This window comes from Trichoplax adhaerens, genomic scaffold, assembly GCF_000150275.1.
Source record: "Trichoplax adhaerens TRIADscaffold_11 genomic scaffold, whole genome shotgun sequence".
Taxonomy (NCBI): domain Eukaryota; kingdom Metazoa; phylum Placozoa; class Uniplacotomia; order Trichoplacea; family Trichoplacidae; genus Trichoplax; species Trichoplax adhaerens.
Window position 1 is genome coordinate 1,458,827 of NW_002060953.1, and position 17,371 is coordinate 1,476,197.

General features: G+C 34.2%; 3 protein-coding genes across 3 annotated transcripts; all 3 read left to right on the top strand.

The window, feature by feature from the left end:
- Nucleotides 1–3,876: 3,876 nt before the first annotated feature.
- Nucleotides 3,877–5,031, top strand: TRIADDRAFT_29688 (uncharacterized protein; the record flags this gene model as incomplete). Its single annotated transcript, XM_002115488.1, has 1 exon — nt 3,877–5,031. One exon carries the CDS (start codon nt 3,877–3,879, stop codon nt 5,029–5,031), a length of 1,155 nt encoding a protein of 384 aa, XP_002115524.1.
- A 3,864-nt stretch (nt 5,032–8,895) lies between these two features.
- On the top strand, nt 8,896–13,619 carry TRIADDRAFT_59544 (uncharacterized protein; the record flags this gene model as incomplete). Its single annotated transcript, XM_002115489.1, has 14 exons — nt 8,896–8,953; nt 10,205–10,382; nt 10,493–10,540; nt 10,974–11,074; nt 11,204–11,230; nt 11,385–11,444; nt 11,510–11,586; nt 11,702–11,757; nt 11,884–11,978; nt 12,147–12,196; nt 12,405–12,502; nt 12,860–12,940; nt 13,114–13,192; nt 13,575–13,619. The coding sequence occupies 14 exons, from the start codon at nt 8,896–8,898 to the stop codon at nt 13,617–13,619; spliced, it is 1,053 nt and encodes a 350-aa protein (XP_002115525.1).
- A 1,480-nt stretch (nt 13,620–15,099) lies between these two features.
- TRIADDRAFT_29716 (uncharacterized protein) lies at nt 15,100–16,149 on the top strand (the record flags this gene model as incomplete). Its single annotated transcript, XM_002115490.1, has 2 exons — nt 15,100–15,253; nt 15,287–16,149. 2 exons carry the CDS (start codon nt 15,100–15,102, stop codon nt 16,147–16,149), a joined length of 1,017 nt encoding a protein of 338 aa, XP_002115526.1.
- Between the last annotated feature and the right edge of the window lie 1,222 nt (nt 16,150–17,371).

A 17,371-nucleotide genomic window follows, 5' to 3' on the forward strand; every position in this document is an offset into this window, starting at 1 on the left:
GCAATGTATAGTCAAATTATTTTTATTATATCCTGGGCGCTCTGTTCTACAATCCTTATAAGCATTTCTCTGACCTGTAATACACCACTCTATTGATATAAGGGTAGCGTGTATAAGTAACCTATGAAAAGTGAAACATAGGATAAACGTAAGCTCTTTTGTTGCGTTTAGAAGGATGTATTTTAGCCTAGTGAATTGGAATTTTTTAATTTGACAAAATTACAAGTTGACAAAACAGATTTGCAATATATCAGTATTTGCGGCTATAATAATATTTACGAAAGATGTTATACTATATACCACATTGAAGGGAAATGAGCTACTTTTTAGAGGTCTTATTAATGCATATTTACAGTACAGTATTTATTCTTATTTTAGATATCAATTTATATCCACGTATTGCTACCTGATCATTTTCTAATTACGTAATTATTAATGTTCTAATTATTCGTCCATTCATTATAGGTTAGGTTTTAAAACTCCGCGATGCAACGTTAGATGGCTCGTATCAGTTTCAAAAATTCATTCCAATCAAGTAATTTAAATTTGCCGTTACCAAAAAGCAATCTTTAAGATCAAGTCATGTTAATCATGATTTGGAAAATAACGGTAACAATTTTGGCCATACTATCCTATCGATTCATAGACATTATTAAAAAGATTAAAGTAGCCATATAATAACGGATAAATTAATAATGAAGATTAGATTTTTCGAGATAATATATGTACTGTTCCAAAGGATTATTACTCTCTATAGTATTTGATAGCATTATTTTACTTTAAATATGGTCATTTAATGTAAGCATAAGAAAGTGCTTTAGCGATAAAATTGGCAAGAATGAAAATTAATTATTTCGCTATGTAAATAATATTTGAATAGCTAAAAGGTTTGATATCCCATTGTAACCACGAATCTTAAAATGAAGAAGATAACATATCATATTTGACAGTATAAAATGGATAAAAGCTTGTCATTAAATATACTTTTGAGAAACTAAGCTTAAGCAATGCTAACTATTTAAGTTGGAAAACTTGATTATTTGTGGTTCAGTGCAACATTAAACAGTATTTCAACTCCACGAGTGTCATTAGGCCTCATTTAAGGTTTATACTGGCCAATTGTAATCGGTATCGTAATTTGGATAGTAGTTTTATTTTAGCTAGATTTTTTTCTCGTTTTTAGGCCTCTCATAATTAGAATAGATGATTCCTACAGTAGTGAAAATATATAGAGTGGCATAGTTCTTATTTGACGAAAGTTCTAGAATTTAATATTTTATGAAATTTATAAAACGTAAGCTTTGTATACGATATAATAATAATCTTGTTGTTCTATACTCGGGAAGTATAGATATTAGCCATATCTTAATACATTACTAGCATTTCTGATTTTTCTAATTTTATCTGCTGAATAGGTTGGTACTTTAACTGCCATATTATTAAAGCACAGGCTTTACTAAACAATGCAAACGTTCATACCTTGTGCCATATTTCAAATTTAATAAATCGAAATTTTAATCAGACAGTTACTTATTACTTTATGCTACCGACTAAAATTGGTCGAGATAATCTTTCCACTTGAACTCCTGTAGTGGTAATGACAGGCTTTCCTTCTGTACTCAATTTCGTCTGTCTACATTTTTCGGTATTTTATGCTAAAGTGAAAAAGCATGAACAGTTAGCACTGTACCAAGGATCTGTACCTGGTTCAAGTTTTTTATAAATGCCGAGCAATTATCGTGTATGCTACAAACCATGTCTTGTATTCTCAACTATATGCTATTGATATGATATTATTTATGTCGGTAGTCTGGGTTATAATTATCGCTTTATGTATTTTAATTCTGAAATACTGACAATTATAATTAATGTCATATAACAATTTCTGAACTATAATGAGTAACAAATGAATAGAGACAAGAAATGATGATCTAAAAATAACATTTAATCCAGAACGACTACAATAGACGCCGCTTTAGCTTATTAACCTAAACTATCAGAGAAAATTTTATTCAAAGATTGCGAGCAGTAAAGTCAATTTCTTGAAAAAGATTTCATTGTAGCAGTATGCTTCGGTTTTTATATATTTGTTAGTCTGAAATGTTATGTTGTAGTGTATGACGTTGACGATTTGAAACGTTGAATTGATGGTGTATAATCTCGACGTATTATCATAGACGCCGACTCCCTGATGTGATTAATCTCAAAGATTTAAGGCATTGATAAATAAAGACTATAGTAAAGCCGCGTTTCTATACTCCTGCAAAGAATAAGCGTAGATTTGAATGTAGCTTAAATTAGATTAAGTAAGGATTATATTAATTATTATTAACATAGATATATCGCGTTATTACGCAAATGCCGGAAGTGTTGACATGATGATTTTCTTGATTTTATTATTTATATTCATTGTTTCTAGATATTAATTTCTAATCTCTTTGCTACAGTACTTCGTTTGTTATTGATGAATTGCTGACAAATTTTATGATATTGTCTACAAGGAAATGAACAAGATTAAATCTATTGGATAACAGATTAGGCAAAGTCAATTGATTCATAGGCGTTGAGTTTATGCATGCACAAAATGTTCATTGCATGTTAATATAGGCATTTTAGTGCTTGTAGTGGTTAAAGATGAGCGAAAATGTTGGTAATGTATCCAACTTGCAAGTCATAAAGTCAGCGGAGATTTATTTGACGCTTTTACAGTGCAACAAGGCATCCGCTACTTCGAGAATATGAGAAAATTAATTATAGAACATAGTTGCTAATTGTAATACTGTAATAATTTCCGTATTCTGGTTATGATTGATAAATTCTATAATATAGTAATAACACGAATATATTGCCTATTGAAATCCAATCCATTGTTTTCCCATCCCGTTTTAAATTATGGGTAGATATAACTCAATAATGATTATCATATAATTCTACAACTGGAGGAATCATAACAATACTAGCTGTCGTTTAATTTACAATTGCAAGAGAAAAGTAGATGGCAGAACAATCAACAAGTTGACAGATCACAAGGTGGCAGATAATAATTCTATCCAATCTACCTTAGCATTGTTTGATGCTATTCAAATCATATTAATTATTGTTATCTATCCTTATCATAATGCCCAATAGCATGTTGTGTATTTGATTGACTACCGAATTTAAATGATAAATTTGTTTGTTTAATTAGTCGACTCGATTGTATATATTTACGCTATGTTCACCTTTCTGATGTGGCAGCAACACCCTCTCGACCAGTATAGTTTACTACATCATCTTGGATTGACATATTGAAAAGTGGGCAGACATTAACAAGTACTAATACTTATGTTAAAAGGGATATATACCCAAGTTGAGAATAGTATTATTGTGAAGTTGGGCATATTCCTGTTTAGTAAGGTCGTTAATGGATGTGTTTTGACCGATGGTATGTTTTACAGATGAAATGTTATGTAAAGTGTCTTCACTATCTTGTATATAGCCGTAGAATAATAGTTTACCAATGGGATTACTTGCCTAGGTTAAAATATTGAACTGTTAACATTAACTTGAGAAACCGAACAAAATATGGAAATTTGTATTCTTCCTAACCACGTTCTAGAATCACGAATAGTGATAGCCTTCTTTTTTTTTATTTAATTTAGCATTTAGGTGAACTGCTTTCCGCTGCTTTTACCCAAAGAGATTGGAAACTTGTACTTCATTTTTTTGCAAGTCATCAAGTAATTATAATCGGAAATGTGTCTTAGCTTGACCACCTAGCTAAAGACCACTGCTAATGAACTGAAGAAGGAAAGAAAAACAATCTCTTCACGTACTGTATAAACTTATCATTTACGTCACAATTACAACCCTTCCATTCAGCCCAGATTAATCGACATGCAAGTTGTTGTTAAATCGCAATCAGGAAATTTACTGTTGCTCCAAGGTGAAGCCAACGATACTGTTCGTGATTTAAAGGAGAAGTTATATTATCATGTACATAATCCGCCATCACAACAACGTCTAATCTATCGTGGTAAACAACTTGATGACGAAAAATTATTAACATCTTATTCTATTGCCAATAATGCTTTAATTCGCTATTTACCAGTATCAAAGGAAGAAATTCGATTGAATTGCAACCTGTTTACGGGGCAGTTTCTATCGCTCAATGTTGAGTTAGATCAAAGCATTTGTCATGTTAAAGAACTGTTACATCAACAAACTAATATTCCTATGGAAAAACAACGATTACTATTAGCTAATAAGCAATTGAAAGATACGGAAACATTACGTTGTTATGGAATGCAAGAAAATGATACTATCAACATGGTATTGAAATTACCTCGTCGTATACCTTTACATATTAAAATGAATCATGATAAAACTATAACTATTGAAATCGAATCGAATAGTACTGTCGCTGACATTAAAGAAGTGGTGTTTATTAATAATAATATGCCGCCAAATAAACAACGTTTAACGTATAACGGGAAAGTCATGCTGGATTCAACAACAGTCGATGACTATGGTCTTAAAAATTATGATACTATCTACATGATACACCGTCGGAAATCACGAAATCAAGCCGTTATTGTTCAAATGGAAAATGATCAGACTTTAAGTGTACCAGCTAAAGAAGATTCTACCATTCAAGAAATTAAACATTTAATTGAAGAACAAACAAACATACCTTGGCGTCAACAACGATTATTACATGATGACGTTCTACTTAATAATTCCTCGACATTAGCTGATTGTCAACTGCAATTGCCTTGTCAATTGCAATTATTTTCATCAGATATCTTGCAGATTTATATACGACTTTCAGTGGGTAAGCAATTGTCACTGGAAGTCTTAGAAATGGATAAAATTTATGATATTAAAGGTAGGATTGAAGATAAAGAAGGCATATCTATTTTACAGCAAACATTACGATTTAAAGGTAAAATTTTGAAAGATCAAACCACTCTAAAGTCTTGTGATATCGGTAGTGGGTCTATTCTGCAACTTAAAATTAATGTAGATGATCGAAATTGTTGTGTTATGTGAGATATTTGCAAGGAAGGAAAGTATCTCACGGGTTATATTCGTTATTGGTCGTCAATGTGAATCGATCGCTTATAGATGCTATTTTTGAATATAAGACTATCATGGATTTATGGTATCATTTAGATGAGGTAATAACAGTTAGAATAGCATGTTCGATTGTAAATGTTCCTCTTCTATTGATTATAATAATAATAATGAGCTTGTTTCCTCTGCTGCGACATAAAAATGTTCATATTATAATTCTAATGAAGACATATCATAAATAGGCTCAATAGTTCCATTAATAAGATTGCGGTTACAGATTAGTGGAGATTCGATTAATGCAAAGCCTAGTATTGCAAGTGCAAGACGGCTTAATGTCAGAATTGCTCAATGCAATCGTGTGATAGGCTTGTATTTGATGAAATAAGAATTCGACTCCATCGGTAATTTTGTAATTAGGATATAACGATGGTATCATATCACCGAGGGTATAATAAATAGATACGAGTATATTACGAAGGATTGAAATTAGCACGATTATTACTGAATTAATATGATTCTTGGGTGACTTGATTAATGTTATACTATATATTCATCTTATTTTATTGCTAATACTGAATTAAAGTGTTTCTCGCGTGGTATGATTAGCGTTATGCCTAATGTTATTTCATGGCTAATAAATGGCTAAAATTTTACTAGCTAGAATTGGAGTCGATAAGTAATTTTGTAATTAGAATATAGCAATTCTATCATATCACCTAATATATAATAAATAGATGAAAGTCTAAAGGATTACAATTACTATGATCTATGATGATAACTACTAAATTAGTATGATTTTCGTGTGACAAGATTAGCGTTGTTTCGTGGCCAGTGAATGGCTAAAATTTTAATAGCTTGAATTTAGGTCTATCGTTAACTTTGTAATTAAGATATAACGATTGTATCGTATTACTTAAGAGACAATAAATATATAGGATGATAGCTACTGAATGAATGTGATTCTTGCGTGGCAAGATTAGCGTTATTTCAGGGCCAGTAAATGGTTCAAATTGGATTAGCTATAGTTCCAGTTATTTGCCTACGGCTAAGGGAATAATGATCGGTGTACGCGCCTGTTTTGCTAGATATGGGGTATAACTCGCTTGCAGGCTAATTCCAATCGGGCTCTAAACAACATTTATTGATATTGCATTTTCCTGCTTTTCGTCTATAGAAGTTAAGCTAATTGGAAATACGAGTTCATGGTAATCCATTTGAAATAATGGCTAACAACGTCTGCTGCAATCTTCAATTTTACACATATTTACTTAAAATATGTAAGTAGCACCTGATTACGATTTTATTTTGCCATAGCTGATATTGACTTGTTCCAATCAAGTTTTAGCTATTGCGGCACTATCCACTCATATTATGACCAGCCACAATGATTAAGTGTAATCTTTATTTACCTTTGTAAGATATACATTCTACGTATGATATCGATTATTTTGCGTGAATGTTTTTAAATGAAGGCCATGCCCATAATTTGATTCATAGCCGCATGATATCTGAATAATTATGATTGAGTAAATGGATTGTAGTTCAGAGCGATTATCTAATGTGCCTTATAACATTTACTTCTTTTCTCATCTCTTTTTTTAAAGAAGAATTGACGGGTAGCATTAGCTTCGTTCTTTATACTATTCTTGATTGACATTATTAGCTAGTGGCTCCGATATGAAGCGCCGAGATCTTTTCTTAGTTCACATTTTCATCGTTCTAGTAAAGTAAATTCCTCCTGTTACAACATTTCTCCACCTCATTCATTGTCACTTTTCTAGTTCGAGTAGGTGGGTGTTACAAATTGGTTTTGTAACAAGAAAAGAGTTAATTAAACTAATTTTACGGTTTTATCATTAATTACCTCCAATTCTGGGGTACGTTAGTCAATCATTTTAATAGTTCACGATCATAGCTTTTATATTCATGTAAGGATTGCACAACAGCAAAGTAGGTTATACTAGTCGTCCACTCGGGAGACGACAGCTCACGAAAAATGTTGCAAACAGGACCTTAGTTAACGCTAGTCTATTTCTTTAAATTACTTAATATATATATATACAGATCCCCCAGTAAGTTACAGATCAATGCTTAGTATATCATATCGGTAAAGTATAGTCGTAACAGTGGGTTGTCATCAACAGGTTTAATATCCAAGTGATTAATGGTGGATAGAGGCATAACTGTCCACTTTTGTGATTGGTATACAGCATATTAAGCCTGTACACAATACTGTACATTGGCTCGCTGATGATTCAATAATGTATTAATAAGAACATTGATTTATTCAGCGTCCTTCTTTACCCAGCAGTTATTTTGAATTCAATACTGTAGTTTTTCAATATTTTTTTTTTTAATCAGGGTTGAGGTTGATCAAGCGGTTACATTTACAGCCTACCTACGTGTATACTAGGGGTGTTTACTATCGAGTTAGGACTCAAGCTGATCTCTAAATTTCAGCAATGTTCCAGGTGATTTAACCTCACTACTGCATGCGTATGTCATTGCTTTATCTCATGGATTTAGGCGCCTTGTGAAATGGACTTCGTGGCATGATTCTTTTCTTTAACCGGCCATCTAGGTTAGGATGCAAAGGCATGTCCACATGTGTCCAACACTGGACGCACTAGCGTGCCATTAGGGCAGATGTCCTATTGATATCGAGGACTTGTGATGAGGGTAACAGCTGGAAGAATACAATGCTAGTCACCCATCAATATTTTTACACCTTGTTATCATGGATGGATAAGATGCACCTTCATCTCTTCTACAGTATAGACACGATCGAGGTCAATAGAACCATAGAAATGGCTAGAAATATGCAAACGTTGCTGTTGTCCTTTGCAATGAAGAAAAACATTTGCCACCCATCTTGACAATGGATAGGCGATCCTGCTGTGCTGACGTGGTGATGGAATCGATGATGCAGAAAAGGGACAAGCTCGTTGGGTTTCTTTTAGCTCTATGAATAGAATACACGTAGTAGAAAGTAGCATGTGTCATGGAAACACTGTGGAGTTTTCTCTCTCCTCTGGTGTATGATATTGCAAATTCTAAGTCTGAAAGATGAGTGCATACATCATTGCATATACACTGTTCTTCGACCTAAATTTAACGGACGAATGTATGATTTAGCGGTATTTTGATGGACCCATACCGTTCTTTACATCGAGGTAAGAGATTTTTCTTCCCTCGAAGACTATCTCAGGCTGTTGATTTGGATACTATGCCGTCGAAAATGACTGCGGCTCTCATGGCTCATACTCAACCATGTTGACAGCGATTTGTTCTTGAAGAGTATTTCTCTTCCAGCAGAATGACTACTATAGTACGCTACTGCATACCGTACCGTACTAGAGTGGTTGATCACATCGTTATTGAACAGTATCTTCTAGGCCACCGTACTTACCTCTAATCTCGATGCATTTCCATTCAAGAAATCGTAGATCTCCATACTCCAACTACTCCATTGGCCGTCCATTAAGGAGGCCATGGATTTATTTAGTTTATAAACTAGCCATGTTGCCATTTTTATTTTTGGAGATGAGGTCATGCTTGACCGCTGGTACGGTACCAGCGACAGGGTACGATACGGAAACGCGGACAGGCAGACTGCAATGAACCAGTAATGAGGATGATGATACAGCCCAGCGAGTCTGATACTGTGACTATCATGCGAATGATTGATGCTGGTACTAGCGGCTCCGTGTACAGTATAAAGTACTGTAAACTGGATACTGTAATGACAGTACTATGTATCGATACTGTCCCGGTCCCGGTCCGGACTAATCGAGTCCCTAGACTTGGCCGGAGCGATTACTTCTTCCAATCTAGCGCAAAATGGCTGACAAATATCAATACGATTGGCGCCAGGATAAGTCGTTATTCCAGGCTCCAGGTAATGAAATGATAATTATAGTTAGCGTGTTTGATAGGCAATACAATGTCCATCTCGGTTCGAGTAGAGTGTATGCATGTTTTAGACTTGACATGGTTTGATTATAAGGTGGAGTGGATAGTCCTTCGACTCCGTTTGGACAACAACAATAACAACAATTAGGCTTGACCGTAGTAAAACAGATAGAAAAGAGGGCCTAGCGTTCAAGAATCATCATTCTAGGACAATTTATTCTTCGATTGCTATCACAGTGATCGATCAACTCCATTATACGATATAGTAGACATCAAATAAGGCACTAGGATTCACTATCGATGGAGATAAATGAAAGTAATCATGTTCATCAGTAGGGCACCAAGAGTGCTTTTACCTTACGCAAGTAGGATCGGTACTTACTATCGAGTCGACTTATTGACAACCCAACTAGGATAGAGTTGTCTACCCACTGGAAAGCGTAGACTTACTAAACTGGCAGCTTATAACTTAAAATGTCCATCTACCCATGTTGTAGCTCAATCCATACGAGTGGAAATGAGAATAGAATAAACAACAACTTGCGACCACGTCATCACACTATCACAGTGCTATCCAAATCTCTCTTGAAAAATGGCATCAACTATGCAATTAGACCCAATAGTGAAGCCCATGGAATGGCCCTCTCCATGGAATTGCCTAGATAGAAATTCATCAACGTCAACGCTGTATGCCTACATTATGTTGTTTAGCTTTTACTCTCCCCACAATCCGGCCCCAAATCCATTCTCAGACCTGCTGCATTAAGCATGTGAAATGGCAATGATTATTATTTTCCATTTCCTTCAACTTGTTCTCCATGACCGATTGCTTTCCTTTCATGATTATATAATAAGGCAAGGTTGAACACTTGAAATGATTTCCTTTTACTTCCATGTCCTTCCTGAAGTAAAGGGACCTTTGTGAAGGTTGTTAGAGTCATGATTCATTTAAAATTGATCATCATGTCTGATTTATTGTATCAATGGAATTTAAAACTGTCCAAGACCGTCAAGCGAGAGAAAGTAAAACATGCTGTTTTCCTTTCTGTCAGTTTATCCGATCAGTTTGCTTCGGATTTATCCATTTCATCGATCCTTATTTCTCTCCCATTTTATCAAATGTTTTACTGTTAAAATATCAATCAAGAGACTTTCAAGTTGAAGTGCATTCTCCGTATATAACGTTCACTGTGTAATACAATCTCCATCAACTTATATTTGATGTTCCCTCTTTCAGTCACTACTTCCGATAGTGCTCACTGGTATGATGTAGCACCAAACCTAACGGATACCGCAAAGGAGATCAGCACGGAACATAGACTAGCCGACATGATGGGCCAGGAAAGAGAACAACAGACACGTTTACAAGCTGATGAAGCATTATTGAAAAAATTTGAACTCGAGAAGCAAGTCAGGTGTGTAGAAATGTTGACCCACCAGTCAATGGTAGTTTACATTCCTCTTGGAAGCTACCTTTCAGAATGAAATAAATATTTTATTACTTCTCGTTAACACTATTATTTAGAGAACGCCGAATCGACCACATACAAACTGAAATTGATACGGAGATAAGGTAACTATTGAATAAATTGACGTAAGAATGGATAAATCCAGTCGTTTGACCATAATGCTTCTTACCAAAGTGACCTTGTGATTTCAACTATCTGGTCTCATCGATACAGTCTATGCCGTAGTTATTGAATACTGTCAACTGCAAAAAATTTTAGAATAGTCTCATTATACGATCTGGCTTGTGATTAAAATGATACAGAAAGTAGCGTAATAATCATGATTAAAACTTATGTAAATATTAATAAGTAACAGAGTACACCATGTTCGATTGTAGTCTAGCCTGAAAAACGATATCGTCATAAGTGATTGTAATGATTTAAGCTAATTACAGTAGTTATGTCTAAGAGTTAAGAACCCATACACAATCCTGATAAACGGTTTAGGGTACAGAAATTGGGCCATCCCAAATAATTATAACATCTTTTAAATTACAGGAGTTTTAATGAAAAATCCGATAAAGATGTCGAGGAATGGATAAAATCGCGCTATGTTGAAGCCGATGCGGCTGCATCTAGATATGCTTCTAAAACTGAAAGTAAGAACTTTGTTAGTTGATTCAAGTTTCTTTTCTAGAAGTTACATCATAGCTTAATGCACTACGACTTAAATGGTACACACAAAACTCGGTACATTTTAATATGTGATGTTGAATGTGCTACAATAGGTCAAGGAATGCGAGAGAAAGAGAATGGTCAGTATTCAATTAGAGTATTTTATGATACACTTTGTAAAGTAATATCACCATTGCTGGGAAACTTTTAAATAAGTACTGAATGCTTTTTGTAAAAATTGTTTCATTACATATTTAATGAATACCACTTTCTCATTTTCTTATCATGTACTAGCAAAAATAGCAGAGTCATCCTCTTCTGAAGTAGTGAATGCTCCTTCTGCACCACCTTCATGTATGTGTTTTGGGAGTATAATTTGAATTGACGTTCGATATCATAATGCAATACTTTAACCTTAGATTCTGAAATTGAATTCGAAAGTCTTGTTGCAAAAAGCCATTATCCAGTCGAATTTCAGTCCCATAAGTCAATTGAGGTAACATAGCAGGCGTAGCATCATGAGAGCTATGCGTTAATCCTTTTCGTAATAGAAGCTAGTTACAGTACATAGATTTGATTTTAAAATATGGCAACAAACTTGTTTTCTTTAGGGACAATATGCTGCTTCTATACGGTTGCGCCCATTAAATCCTGACGCGGATAATCTGTAAGATATCCAAGTTATATTCTTTGAGATAAATGATAAAAACTTGTGATTACAACAGGCTAGTACTGGCATGTATAATAATTGATTTATTTTATTTTATTTCTTGCTTGTATTCGGTACCGTTAGTTGTTGGAAATGTTACTCTCAGATTGAAGACAAGGCTGCTTGCGAAGATGCCGAAGGCAATATTTTGCACCAAGATTGCTACTTTGACATAAAATGTAAGTATTGAGATTTTTTGTATAGACTGTAATTACTAATAGCATGTATATTTGCAATTAGTAGCCTATAGTATGTAACAGTACGAATTGAAATGAACGGTTTGTATATATATATTCCTTGATGAAGTAGATTTTTTATAACTCCCAATATTTATATTGCTATCGTAGTTCCCAAGTGCGATTGGTGCTTTTACAAAATAAGTCCTGCGGAAGATAAGGTTCGACTTATACTATTAATAACATTTTTAGCTTATCGAGAACAAATTTAAAACAGTTATTATTAATTGCATTGAATTAAGGAAGAAGGAGTGAACTTAAACTTTGTTATTTGTAAAAAAGAAGACGAGTATTGCACTTTTCTCAAATGATTGTAAATTATCGCTAGGTAACAAGTGCTCATCCGTGCATTTTATAAATATTTTTCAGCCTTCGTTATTTAGGCCCTCTGACTATACGATAATGTACAATGCGGAACTGTTAAATAAGATAATAAAAAAAGCTATGATTACTTTTCATCAGGACCGGTAACCTTTTCGCGAATTGAGATCTACCAGCATAGTTTATCGTCAGACCTTTTGTAGTTACTGTAACTCGTATACAAGTGGGAACGCAACATTACTCTTTTCGTATTTTCAACCTACTATGAAGTAACTAGTTTTAATTACCCAGTGACTGACCCTAGTTACGGTAAAGGAATGACCACAACATAAAAATTATTATCCTTGAGTTACTGTACTGTATACATGTTAATAACAATCTGTCGGAGCTCATAGTAATGTTATGTATCAGCAATATTCCTTAGAATCTGTACTGCAATCATTTCAATTGGGATCTTACGTACACACTAATTGAAACATTTTTTTTCTTGATAAATTTTGAAGAAAATTTCGGGATTTTGGTGCAAATTCGAAGGTAAAAGATATCATCGAGAATGCTATGAGAAATATTCAGGTCCAAGGTCGGTTAGAAGTTAATTTATTACTTTCTAAATCCTTATCACCCTAACTAGTAATAATTGTGTCGACATGATTTATTTATTTAATTCCGCCTTCAATGGGCTGTATGCGTTATCATTATGATTATGGTTATTGTCAGAGGCTATTTTCTTGCTGATGAAATGTATTGTAAAAATTAGGTGTACCGTTTGTTTCGATGTCATTATTACAAGACCTACTCAGGATTTCTGTGGCAAATTTATTCAAAACAATGATAAGGTATTGCCTGATTTGAAAACCTACCGTAAATTCTATATTGAAAACATTTGGATTGATATGTAAATTCTAATGCATTATCAATATGTATTTTTAAGCTCTACCATTTGGAATGCTACAAGAAAAGAAAGCTAGCAGAATTGAAAGCACGCCGAAGTTAGAAACGGAAGCTCGATTATTATAAAGGGATTATCATACCTATAGCAACAATTTGCTGATGTACTATACGTTATCACGGAGGAATATTACTTTCTTGCCATCATTTAGATATTGTGCCCATGGTACAAACAAACAGTATTACTCGGGGCTGTAATAATATTGAATATGATTGATTATTTTCAATTTAGCATCAGTGATTGATCCTATTATAATTTATTATTTCTAGTTGGCGCTACGCGTCGATATCATTGCTGTTGAGTCGAAAATATAAAACAGGGAACCTGTAAATTTTAATTCATTGAAAAACTTCTAGCCTCTCACTATTGTAAACTTGAGAATAAAGATTTATGCGTGTGCTAGTATGTATCCATAGTAGTGATTTTAGAGTGTAGTTACTGTAGCTAATTTCAATATGATAACGTAGTATTGTTGAATACAGTTGTCATTTCTTCTATCGTGTAATATACTTGGACCAATGACCTTGCATTTTAATTCAATGATGAATCCACTTTTTATGAGTATATAAGACTCTTGCTGGTCGACAATAGTAATAACATTGTAAGGCTAGCGCCTATCATCATGCTCTGTATAACTTTCATTTGTAATTATCGATAGGAAATAATATATGAGTAGTCAGACTACAGTTTTTTAACTTAATTTTAATGGAATAAAAAATTTAGAATAAGTTGAGCTGTTTGCGTTGGTTTCGGGAAGGCATGCACAATTGAATTCTCCTGTCCTGGCAAAATTTTTTATATTAATGGTGGAAATTTGAACTTTATTAAAGCATACGAACCTACTTTAAGTGATCGTTCCCCTCTCGTAACTATACAATACTGAATTAATAATATTTAGCTGTAGTAATGTTGCATCTGCTTACGTGTCTTTAAGTCCAATTAATACACATAGGATCAAATAACTATTAGCTATCGTGTTATAAGCGTTTGTCTGATAGTTCAAAGTGTGTAGCTCAATGCATCCATTACCCATTTCCTAATAATTGTTTTATGAATAAACGTGCTAATACGAAGGCGCTGGCTTGTGTCAACAGGTAATTTTATTACTACAGTATAACTCTACTGTACTGCTTGTCGTTGCTGATTGTGTTGGCAGCCATTAACTGTAAGTTTAAGCTTAACACATAACAGCTTTGCAAGATCCAAGATCTAATGATCATTAGCTTTGCTACTCACAAAGCTATATACTTTACAGTACTTCCAAAAGCAACTACTACAACAGTGTTTTCCTGTCAGCATACAGAAACTACAGCTAGCTTGATAAATAAATACCTAAAATGATTCTGTAGAGAAATCAACTACTTCCCAAATTATATCAAGGTAGCGTGGAATAAATCGTATCCAGAGGATATGGTTTAATGGCCATTTTAACAGCGAACCATCACTAGAAACAGTTTAAACTAGCTATCGATAAAGATGCCATCAGGTGGTTTTGATGGACTTGGCTAAATGGCTCACTTTGCATTAAATTATGCAAATTAAGAACTGTATAAAAACAAGTCTATAGTGTTATACTATACCGCTAGATATTATAGCATAGGGATAATACTGTTTAATAACAGGCTGTGATAACTTGTAATAACACTAAGTAATGTATTTATATATCATACTGGATTCAGATTTAGTTATAGCCAGCAGCAAAGTAATCTAGCATCGGCGGACTTGATCGCTTACAATTTTACTGTGTTTACTCATTTTAGAACTACATTGATTTCATTTTGCTAGCCGAAAATGATGAAAGCTGCACAAGTTGTAGAGGCAGGTGCCCCTCTCCAACTTCAAGAAGTCCCACTGCCTAAAGCCACTCATGATGAGGTTGTGATCAAAGTGATTTCTGTAGGCGTTTGCCATAGTGATCTGCACTTATGGGATGGTGGTTACGATCTTGGTGAAAAAGGATTCATGAAATTTGTAGAGAGAGGAGGCCATTATCCAGTAACCCCTGGCCATGAAATTGTTGGTAGTGTCCATCAGATGGGTGATGAAGTAGTTGATTTTGCTGTTGGGGATAATGTTCTTGTATTCCCTTGGATTGGTTGTGGTCAATGCCCGATTTGTCAAGCGGGCGATGACAATGTTTGCGATAAACCGAGATCGATTGGCATTTTTTGCAATGGTGGTTATGCTGAATATGTTATTATTCCAAGTTATAAATATCTTGCTAAGATTTCTGGTGTTGATTTCCATGCTGCCACATCGCTTGCTTGCTCAGGTTTAACTGCCTATAATGCAATCAAGAAAGCGAATGTAAGATCTCCAGAATATTTGGTCATCATAGGTACTGGTGGGCTGGGTCTGATGGGCATTCAATTGGCGAAAGCAACAACTCAAGCGAAAATCATTTGCGTTGATATCGATGATCAAAAATTAAATATAGCAAAGAATTTAGGCGCTGATTTTATTGTTAACTCTAGCGATGGCAATGCAGTGCAGAAAATATACTCCATCTGTCCTAAAGGCGTCGATAGTGTTGTCGATTTTGTTAACGCCTCTCCGACGGCAAAGATAGGATTATCCATACTTAAGAAGCGTGGGAATTTAGTGCTTGTAGGATTATTTGGTGGTTCTATCGAAATCTCTTTAGTGACAATACCACTAAAGACCTTAATTATTCAAGGCGCTTACACAGGTACTTATAGGGAAATGGTAGAGTTGCTACAATTGGCCAAAGAGGGGATCATTAATCCAATTATTTCAAAGCAGTATTCTTTACAAGAGGCTAATACCGCATTAAATGACTTAAAACAGAGGAAGATTGTAGGGCGAGCAGTAATCATCCCATAACGCTGTAACAAGTGACTTTCTTTTACCAATTGGCTATTAATCGTTGATACTTTACTTCGTCTAAAACGTTTAGCAGAGGATGATTCTGGGCTGGATGATAATCATCTTGTACTGTCTGCATACGTAGAATTAATGATAGTGTTGCATAATGGAGTTGTCATATTATGCGGTATAAAGTCCATGTTCTCGTATTATCCTCCTCCTCCTTATATTAAGAATATACGTAACTACTCTCTACTGGCGTTAGTAAGGTTGCCATTTAGATACTTCAATTTTCAGTGGATAATGATTTGGGTAGTTGGTAGATGACAAATTTTAAACCATTTCCTAAGCTTAACAAGCACAAGCTAGGTGATTCATAAATTCATGATCACTAAATTACGGTACTACAATGTTTGGCTAAGCTACTATTGCTTATTGTTACCATGTCCTATCGAAGAAATTGAGCCATATTGAAAGCGTTCTTTTACTGACAGACAAGTTTATTATATTGTACATACATATACCCTTAAATCTTGCAATTGTAATAAATCAAAAATGGCAAATACCAGCATGATTATGGCATGGCAGGGATCGCAGCAACAGCGAGATTATCCAATAATTATAATCTGTTCATTATTTTTATATGTATTAATAGCTATCTTTGTCATTCTTAATTTGATTCTCTATCAATTATTGCATGCAAGAAATTTTATATGATTTCTATTTCCTAATTTGCTACCACTAGATGATAGCAAAGCCACAACGCTATTTGTACATCCTTTTTCAATCCTAACAGTACTATGGATTCCATTTGAAGAACGAATTAATGCATACGTTGGTCTATTGCAGGATAAATTTTTATGTTGAACATATAATCTTGATATTTCTAAATTACTTGTATCTGCTACAATAAATAATAATCGAACTCTGATATTATTAAGTTAGTTTCTGTGTGATATATATAATTTACGAGATATTTCATGCCATGGACACGTACGTGTAGAATCGAGTACAGACTTATAGGCAGGATAAAAATAAATGAGTGGCAGTTACGGTAGAAGATGGAAGATTCCTTTATCCTACTCGTATAGTTGAATATTTCCGGTGAACAGTAAATGGATAAGAACTTACCTTTCTATAGCTAGAATTAGCTGTAATTAGTTGTAAAATAATACGGTTATACTGTTGATACAACGACAATGCTGCTAAACATCACCAGCGTTTTATTAATTTCTGATAG